Source organism: Aptenodytes forsteri, unplaced genomic scaffold (genome assembly GCF_000699145.1).
Source record: "Aptenodytes forsteri isolate BGI_AS27 unplaced genomic scaffold, ASM69914v1 Scaffold119, whole genome shotgun sequence".
Classification (NCBI taxonomy): Eukaryota; Metazoa; Chordata; class Aves; order Sphenisciformes; family Spheniscidae; genus Aptenodytes; species Aptenodytes forsteri.
In genome coordinates, this window is record NW_008796165.1 from 5,396,104 (window position 1) to 5,404,194 (window position 8,091).

At 45.7% G+C, this 8,091-nt stretch overlaps 1 protein-coding gene across 2 annotated transcripts; it reads right to left on the bottom strand.

Moving 5' to 3' along the window:
• Positions 1–537: 537 nt before the first annotated feature.
• On the bottom strand, positions 538–7,503 carry DMBX1 (diencephalon/mesencephalon homeobox 1). 2 transcript variants are annotated; one of them, XM_009287325.2, is made up of 4 exons: positions 7,341–7,503; positions 2,975–3,153; positions 1,410–1,764; positions 538–938 (listed from the first exon to the last, which is right to left on the bottom strand). In XM_009287325.2, exons 1-4 carry the CDS (start codon positions 7,492–7,494, stop codon positions 538–540), a joined length of 1,089 nt encoding a protein of 362 aa, XP_009285600.1. In that variant the 5' UTR covers positions 7,495–7,503. The 2 variants fall into 2 exon arrangements, with proteins under 2 accessions (XP_009285600.1, XP_009285599.1); XM_009287324.1 differs by having other exon boundaries at positions 2,975–3,170; positions 7,343–7,494.
• Between the last annotated feature and the right edge of the window lie 588 nt (positions 7,504–8,091).

Genomic DNA, 8,091 nt, shown 5'->3' on the forward strand with positions numbered 1-8,091 from the left:
AGGTCAGGAGGATGGCTGATTTGTAACTTCGATACTAGCTACTAAAATTGAGAAGGAAGGGGGAATAAAAGCAAAAGAGGTCACAGTTCTGTAACACTGACAGTAACACACAGGTGATGGGTGCTGTCAACATTATAAACTATATACAAGACAAAGCAGGACTCTTTCTTTTCCCAAAGAATGCAACAACAACAGAAAAAGGTGTATATAACACAGTTGGCACATTATCGTGGGGATGAGTAAAGGGGGCTTCTCCTGAACGTTGCAGGCTTAACTCATAGCAGTCCAGAGGACAGTTCATCTTTCTAAACATACATCCTCTCCCCCTTCCTCCTTAAATATTTAGTGAAGACCAGGCCAGTAGCAATGTCTGATGCAACTGTGGTGCTAATAAGACGTTAATAAATGCAAAGTTTTCCCTGAAAGGGAGCACCTTACTCCAGGAAGAGATGAGGGTGGGTGGGGGTTCAAGGAGTGACATGCCTAGTGCCAACCTCTGGTGCATCTTCTGGCAGGCAATGGTAGCTCATCTGGCAGTCAGTTGGGTAGGGTGTCAAGCCCGAGGGATGCCGCGTGCTGCTTTGCCCGGAGCCTTAGGTTCTCAATACTCGTTGTTTTACTGTTCAGGCTTGGAAGGGAGCTGGAGGCCTGCAGGATGGGTGAGGACCAGACCTGCTGAGCGTGGGAGAGCGACTGGTAGTACGACTGACAGTGCAGGGAGCTCAGTGGTGCCATGTTGACGTTCATGCCCAAGTAGGGCATGGCAGATGGTGTCCCCATTTCGAAGGAGGAGTAATGGACCAAGTTGTTGGTGGCTGCCATGTGCTGGCGGAATTGCTCTTGGAGGCGGAAGAGGCTCAGGGGTGAGGAGGAGTAGGAGTGAGTCTGAGCCAGACCACTGCTGGATGAAGGCGTCACAGTCGCGCTGATAGGGGACTCTGTAACAGGAGACAGAGAGGATGGGGGTTATTTCTACAGGTTGGATGCAGGTGCTGATCCGCACCCCAGTAGGGTTTGGACTGCAGCATGGGCTTCTCTCTTGCATCAGGAGGGCAAACGAGAGGGGTTGTGTTAGCTCAGGAGAGCTAAACATGTCAGTTCCATACTTAGCATCTTACAGCATGGAAATGGGGCTGACCTCTTTGCTATGGCTTTCCTGCTGCTGCTGGGCACTGTTCTCCTCAAGCTCTAACCTGAGCAGAAGGTCTTTGCTCTTTCTGTGCTCCTGCTACAATAGACATCATGCCCTCTGTGGGTCCCATTTAGTGCTGGGGACAAGAAGACAAGTCTGTGCAACCTACCTGCAAGCACCCACGTCATAGGGAATAAGAGACTATACCCAACCACCAGTATCCCCCTTGGAAATGCCAGGTCCTGACACCAACCCCCATCAAGATGCTGCCCCTCACCTGCTTTTGGGCTCGCTCTCTTGCAGTTCAAAGCCTTGCTGTCCACACCAGGGCTCTTGTCCACTTTAGCCTCGTCCAAGGTGCTCTTAAACTCCTCCTCTCTGTCAGTCTGATCCTCGGGCGCTGACTCACTGGCCGACTGCTCTGACAGGGTTAGGTTGAGGTCTGCGCCTACCTCACTTGGGAGGCTCTGGACCTTCTCGGTGTCTGGGGTGGTGACCTGGGTCTCCAGCATGGGCGGCTCCGTCTTTCCCTCACTGTGGCTCCCTTCACAGTCCTTCTGCTTCTGCAGCTGTTCCTTCTGCAGGCTACGCTGCTTCTTCCGGAATTTGGCTCTCCGGTTCTTGAACCAAACCTTCAATGCCACAAACAGCAGGGGGGAAAACTGGTGAGAATCCTGCTTAGTGCCAAACTTGGCAACATTCAGCCTGGGAGCTTCAGGAGAACCCCAAGTAATGAAGTACTGCAAACCCACTGTGCCCAAATGTCATTCCACTTTGTTGGATCTTAGAGCTCTACCTGTTTTCAGTGCTTCTACAAATAGCACAACAAATATATTTTTAAAAATGCCCAGCCTTTATGTTGATTCTTTAAGCCACTCCATTGCTGTTGTTTTCTGTTTGTTTTGTGGTTTTTTTTTCTAAATTGGTCAGGCAGTTGCATCCAACCAGCTCCATCCAACCAGCTCCATCCAACCAATCCTATAGCTGATTCTGATGACATTACATTGGCTTACAGTACAGTGCTCTGTTTGTTAGTTTCTAAAACCATTCAGTCATAAGTGTACCAAAACTATGCTGGCAACATTCGAAATAATAAGCTGTTATCTGGGAACTGAATTTAGGGAAGGAGGAGAGAATTCATATTTTTTACCCTAAATCAGTAGACATGGATTGGAAGAAATATATTTGCAAATCTTGTTAGTGTTGCTTGGTTAGTTAGATGAGGAAACAAAAATTTTGAAGATCAAAATGTCTTGATATTTATATGAGAACTATTTTTTTCTACTGCTTATCCGCTTCACACTGGAGAACTTGCTATTTAGCTTTTAAAGCCCAGCAATGCAAGAACCTCCCCACCAGCAGGTTATGAAGCACGTTGCGCTAGTTGAAACTAAAAATAAAACCAAAAAACAAAACCAAACCTTGGCCTGAGATGTTACAAATATTGACACTAGTGGAAAAGAGCAGCTGGAATTACTTGGGTTTCTGCTCTTCTGAGAAAGCCAGAAAAGCCTTGCAAATAAATAAATAAGTAGACTTCTGTTGATGTTTCTAAAATTTCCCCCAAAGAAATGTGAAAGAACAAATGAAAACCAGTGTACACTTCAGACAATCCTAAATTTAAAAAATGTGTGTGTGGATTAAGAATTTCTTTAGCAGATGTTTGACTTTGGATGATTTTATCCACCACCACCCCCGCCCCCACCTTTGACAACTTTACTGCCCCAAAATCTTTGGTTACACTGGAAGAATCTTGAAAGGTCCAGGGAACTGTCAACCCTCTGGGAACCCCACTATATTCTTTTAAACATCCCCACTCACAAACCCACAAAATATCAGTACCTGGACTCTGGCTTCAGGTAGGTTTGTGCACATAGCCAGCCGCTCTCTCATCACCACATCTGGGTAGTGAGTCTTCTGGAAGGTCTTCTCCAGCGCCTCCAGCTGTTGGGCGGTGAAGGCCGTGCGACTTCGCCTTTGTTTGCGGTGCTGGGATCCATAACGTGCCTCCAAAATGATGTCTTGAAATGTACAGCCGTTGGAAGACAAGAAAAGTGGCCAATTTAATTATTGGAATTTGTATGCTGACAGTTGAATAAAGCACTTGCTAACACCAGACGAACCTACAAAATGTTTTTTCATGGCTCTAGATCTAATAAAACATATACATGCATTTTGCTGGTTAATTGAGGTGTCTGAGGAGATAAAACCTCTGACTAGAAAGCCTGTTCTGGAGAGGGAACCTCTTTCTATGACAGCTGTGGAAACTGTTGAGACTCCAGTGCTAAATTTGGTTGAAATAAGCCCATCTGCTCCAACATCAGTGGGGCAGGACACGCTTATGCCACCCCACCGTGGCATAAGCCTCTCTCATTAAGAAACACAATTAAAAACAAGGTGGGGAGTTTCACTGTCGTAATCAGGAGAGGAGCCCAACATTATGTGTCATGTTCTCCTTGAAGCCAAAGGCAGAGCTTCAGTAGGCTTCAACACTGCCATGATGCGCTGCACTGATCAGTGGGAAGAGTCCATGCAGCTCGAACGCAGCTGCCTCTAGCTCATTTTGTTGGCTACAGCTGCATTAGAAGACATGCATCTTGCCAGAAACCAGGCTGAGCTGGCTCTTCTTTAGTGTCTCGCATGTAGCTCACTGTAGTCTTCAAGGCATGATATTGGAGAGCTGTTCTGGGCTCCAGTTCAGGAAAGCACTTAAGCTCGTGTGCTTATGTGTGTTTAGCTTGAAAGCACATGCTTTACTGAGCACGGACACTCTCCAGCATCTGGGGTGGAAACGCCAGCCAGGAACCAAGCCCAGCCCCACTGATTGCAAGCCCATAGCTCATGTGCTGAGTTCTTCTCAGTAGACGAGCTACTCAGAAGATCTGACTTTGCAAACTGTGCTTGCAAATTTGACGGCAGAGAAGAAATTCAGACTGGGGAAAATCTGAGGCCAACAGTAAAGGGCTTATTATTTTACCAGAGGCGTTATTATTGCACAACAGCTAGTGGGAGTAGAAAAATCTTAAATCAATGAAAATAAGTTACTTTAAAATTAAAAAAAATCCCTTTATTATGCAAGTTGGGACATGCTGTGCTACAGCATTGGAATGAAATAGTCTGGCTCTCAAAGAGGAAATGCAGAAAGAGGCGTGTCTGGTATCATTTTTAATTCAGTTAAGAATGTGACTTCCAGTAGAAGGGAGGAATGAACACACTAGAAAACAACCTAACAGGGAGAAAAGTCAGCATTATCAGTGCGCGGAGCCAGATGAAGGCTCTTGCTGCTGTTTATTTGTGCTTTTGTCACGAGCGTCGTGGCGTGAATGTAAACAATAAAACAAAACCTGCTGTCAAGCCAGCCCCAGAATCACACAGCCAGGTTCCAAATATGTTGGCTAACGAGCATAGCAAATTAGCTTTGCACTACTCAAGCATTCCTCTTCCAAACTTCCAGCTGTTTCATTCTAGGTCAGCATTTGCAGCGCCTTTCTGGGCGATTGCCAAAGCCATGTGGTTTTGGCAACCTGGAAAAGACGTGATCAGGCTAAAGGTCTTCGGCCAAATACAATATAGTGTTGGTTGCATACAAGAGACTTTTGCGTTCGAGGTATTGGAGCTCCTCGGGGAGTTAAAACGCTGGTAATAGCTGCCACTTTGGAGGCAAAGAGACTGTCCTCGATGCATTCAGACACAGCTCACGGTGCAGCCAGGCGAGGAGAAGGGATGTTCCAGGACCAGAAATTGAAGCTACCCCGAAACGTTTTACAAAGCTCACATTTGTGTTTCAAGTACAAGAAATCAGGAGCAAGGACACTGGTTAAACACCCTACCTGCAGGCTGGAATATTCCTGAATTTCTAGAGTAGAGGTTACACCTACCAGCTCCCCAGAGGCAGCAGCTCATGCATTAAGTTTGGCCACTCCAACAAGAGCCAACCAGCAATTATTTTAATGTTTTAATTATGTTTTCAGGCTTTGTGCAAGAAGGAGAATATAAATTGCAGGTGAGGCTTTGCAGTTACAATCAGAAACCTCTGTTTTCTGACTTAAGGTCATTTGCTTTTGTGCTGCTTTATTCTGATTGTCCCTGGAAGGCAAATGAGATCTATAACCTGCACTGAAAGATATTCAGAAGTAACAGAATGTGAAGCAACTGCAAAGGAACCAGCTTTTAGGTATATAATGCCTACCCTGCCAATGATAAGCAGACAAGGGGACCATGGGATTTAATTTGTAAAGTCTTCCAGGTGGGTTATTAATTTTAAAGATAAGAGGTCAGAAAACCAATTGAATCTCCCGGTCAAGAATATGAGAATAGCTTTTTTATTCTTTTTTTTTTTTTTTTAATCTCCCTCTGCTTTTACCCTAGTTATGGTCAAAGACATTAAGTCCTCCATGCTCTACTGTAAAAGATACAGGTGATCACAAAAATCATTCAAGAGATCCTTGTATCTAGGAAAGGGGCACCTTGAGACACAAGGTCTGCAAGGCACGTTGCAGAGTTTAGGACCATCTGCCCCCGTCTGACGACCTACATGCTGAAAAGGTGAGAGAAGGAGGGGACGGATGACCAGGACAAGCGAAGTGCCCACCTGTCATCACTCTGCAGCCCAGCAGTAGAGCCAGGGTTAGAGTCCAGGTCTCCTTGATCCCACTTTGGTTCTTTTTCAATGAGGACAGCGACTCCCAGCTCTGCCCTATGGCCCCCAAGAGATCCCACAGGCCACAGTGAGTGGTCTGAGGAACCATGTTAAGGAGGTCACTGCTAGCAGCTGGATAAGGGAACATTGCTGGCATGAAGATTTCAGCGTCAGCTGCGGTTCACTGATGCAAAGAGTCCGAGACCTTTACTACCATGCCTTTGTGGACCACCCACCTAGGAGGACTGTCCTGAAACTTCTGCATCCTTATTTTGGCTTAAGCCCATGTCTCTTACGTTTAGCCCACTAAAGTTGTCTGAGTAGATAATTTTTTCCACCTACTCTAGGCTGGAAGGAGTCACTCCACATTTTTTTTCCTTTAATACCAGACAACTAGAAAGCTATCTTAAAGCAGTCAGGGAAGATCGTTCCATTCTGGGAAGGTCTCTAGAATCACATCTCCAGTAACTTTTTGCTTTAGCTTCACTGCACTGGTTGTCAGGGCTGCTCTACCACACTGCATCCAAGCCCTGACCAAAACGGTGATGTTGCAGCTGTTGACCATTTGCATTGCAGTAGCCTTTGATGATCTCAGCCAGATCTGGGTGTTTTGTGGTAGGCTGAAAGGTAGAGCAGATGTATTTGCCCTACCATACCAAATATTCTCAGGTCTCCATCAATTATTTTTGAACAATTCCCCCTACCAAATCATAAAATACTATCTGGACTTCGCAATTCCTTCTAATGACAGTATTGATGTAGTGGTGTTACACTCATGGCTGAACACAGAAAAACAGATCAGACGCTCTGCCCACTGTCCCACCATCAACAATGCTGTGTAAATAACACTCTCTAGGTAAAGTCATATGTGACTTTCTTTGAGCCTAAAAAAGCTCTTTTATGGAGGGCAAAATACAACAACAACAGAGAGGGAGCCAGCAGGACCTGCAAGAAAGCGTCACCCAAGCCAAGGTCTAGGAGACCCAGGAAGAAATAGGTCAAGGTGAGACCCAAAGAAGATCCAAATGAAGATCATTTTCCAGAGTGAAAGAGTGTTCAGTAGGACAAGAAATGGAAAATAGTGGCAAGAAGAGGTAACATGGAGGAACAAGCTATGGCCTGGGATGGCAGGAGATGGCTGTTAGGGGATGCAAGTCCTGGGCCCCTCGGTGGGGGCATCCAATTCACTGTGTGCTCATATTCATTGTGTTGTTATTTACTGACAAGAAAGTAAAATTTTCTGCTATTTTTTATTCACTTGTTAAAACATATTTCAGTGCCTTTTTAATTCTCTCTTTTCAGTCCCATATAGTGGGGCTGCGTCCCTTCTCACCCCTGGGCTCCCCAGCCATCGGAGGCCAGTCTGCAGCAAGGTGCAGCGGTCCGCTGGCAGCGAACACTGGAGGGCATGTGCCACCTGCAGAGCTTGACCACATGGCCGGTATTCAGGAGCACGCCATGCCAGTTGGCTATGTCACACTCCAACTCCCGAAGAAGAGTTTCACTCAGTGCAAGCAACAAATTTTTTTTTTTTCCCAGGGAACAGCAAAAGCCATGAGTTGTTCTTACCAGCCAGTCTCTCTGCCAAGGTGAGAGCATGCACCGAGGGCCTGTAGTCGGGGGTGTGCTGGGCTTGCTGAGCTGCCTGCTGGTGGAGGTTGTACATGGCGCTCAGTGAATTCATGGCGTGGAGGGAGTAGCCGTTCACTCCATAGTGCTGCATGGCGACATAAATCTGAAAAACAGCAGCCGGAGGAGAGAGGTGCTTAGGAACACACTATTCCAGCATCCTGGTGTCTCAGCAGAGCTTTGGAAATGCTGAGCTCAAACTTAAGCTGCCACATGCAAGGCTCACTTCCAACCTCCCAACTCCAACAGGTTCTGGGACAGGAGTCAAAATACCTCCTGTAGACCTAAAGCACTAGTGACACCAGTCTGGCTTCCAAGCTTAAAGATCAGCATCTGACTATATCCCACTCATGATATGCTGAACACAAGACGGGAAAGGATTTTTTTTACATACCATAATAAAATATATCATATTATTGTTACTTCTAATGAACCAACCTAGCTCTGTCCCAGAACTAGCTGGGATTTTGTCCCTGTCATTGCCTACAGTGGGCTGTTCCATAATCCCATTGTTATAATGTCAAATAATCTTTTTTATCTGAACCCACTTACGTGTAATTTATTTCCATTCATTTTTCTTAAGGTTCTTCTTAACAAAACACAAATGACACAGAAAAAAGGAAAAAAAAACCTCATGTGGTGTAAAAGAAAATAAATCTGTAGTGTAATAGGACCCAAAATGTTATGGCTA

What these genes read in the sequence shown, in the direction of transcription:
- DMBX1 (XM_009287324.1), bottom strand. Translation starts at nt 7,494, where the DNA reads ATGCAGCACTATGGAGTGAACGGCTACTCCCTCCACGCCATGAATTCA. An exon ending in TACCTGAAGCCAGAGTCCAG is followed by an intron (nt 1,765 to 2,974) that starts GTACTGATATTT and finishes GTGGCATTGAAG; the next exon opens with GTTTGGTTCAAGAACCGGAG. An exon ending in GAGAGCGAGCCCAAAAGCAG is followed by an intron (nt 939 to 1,409) that starts GTGAGGGGCAGC and finishes CTCCTGTTACAG; the next exon opens with AGTCCCCTATCAGCGCGACT.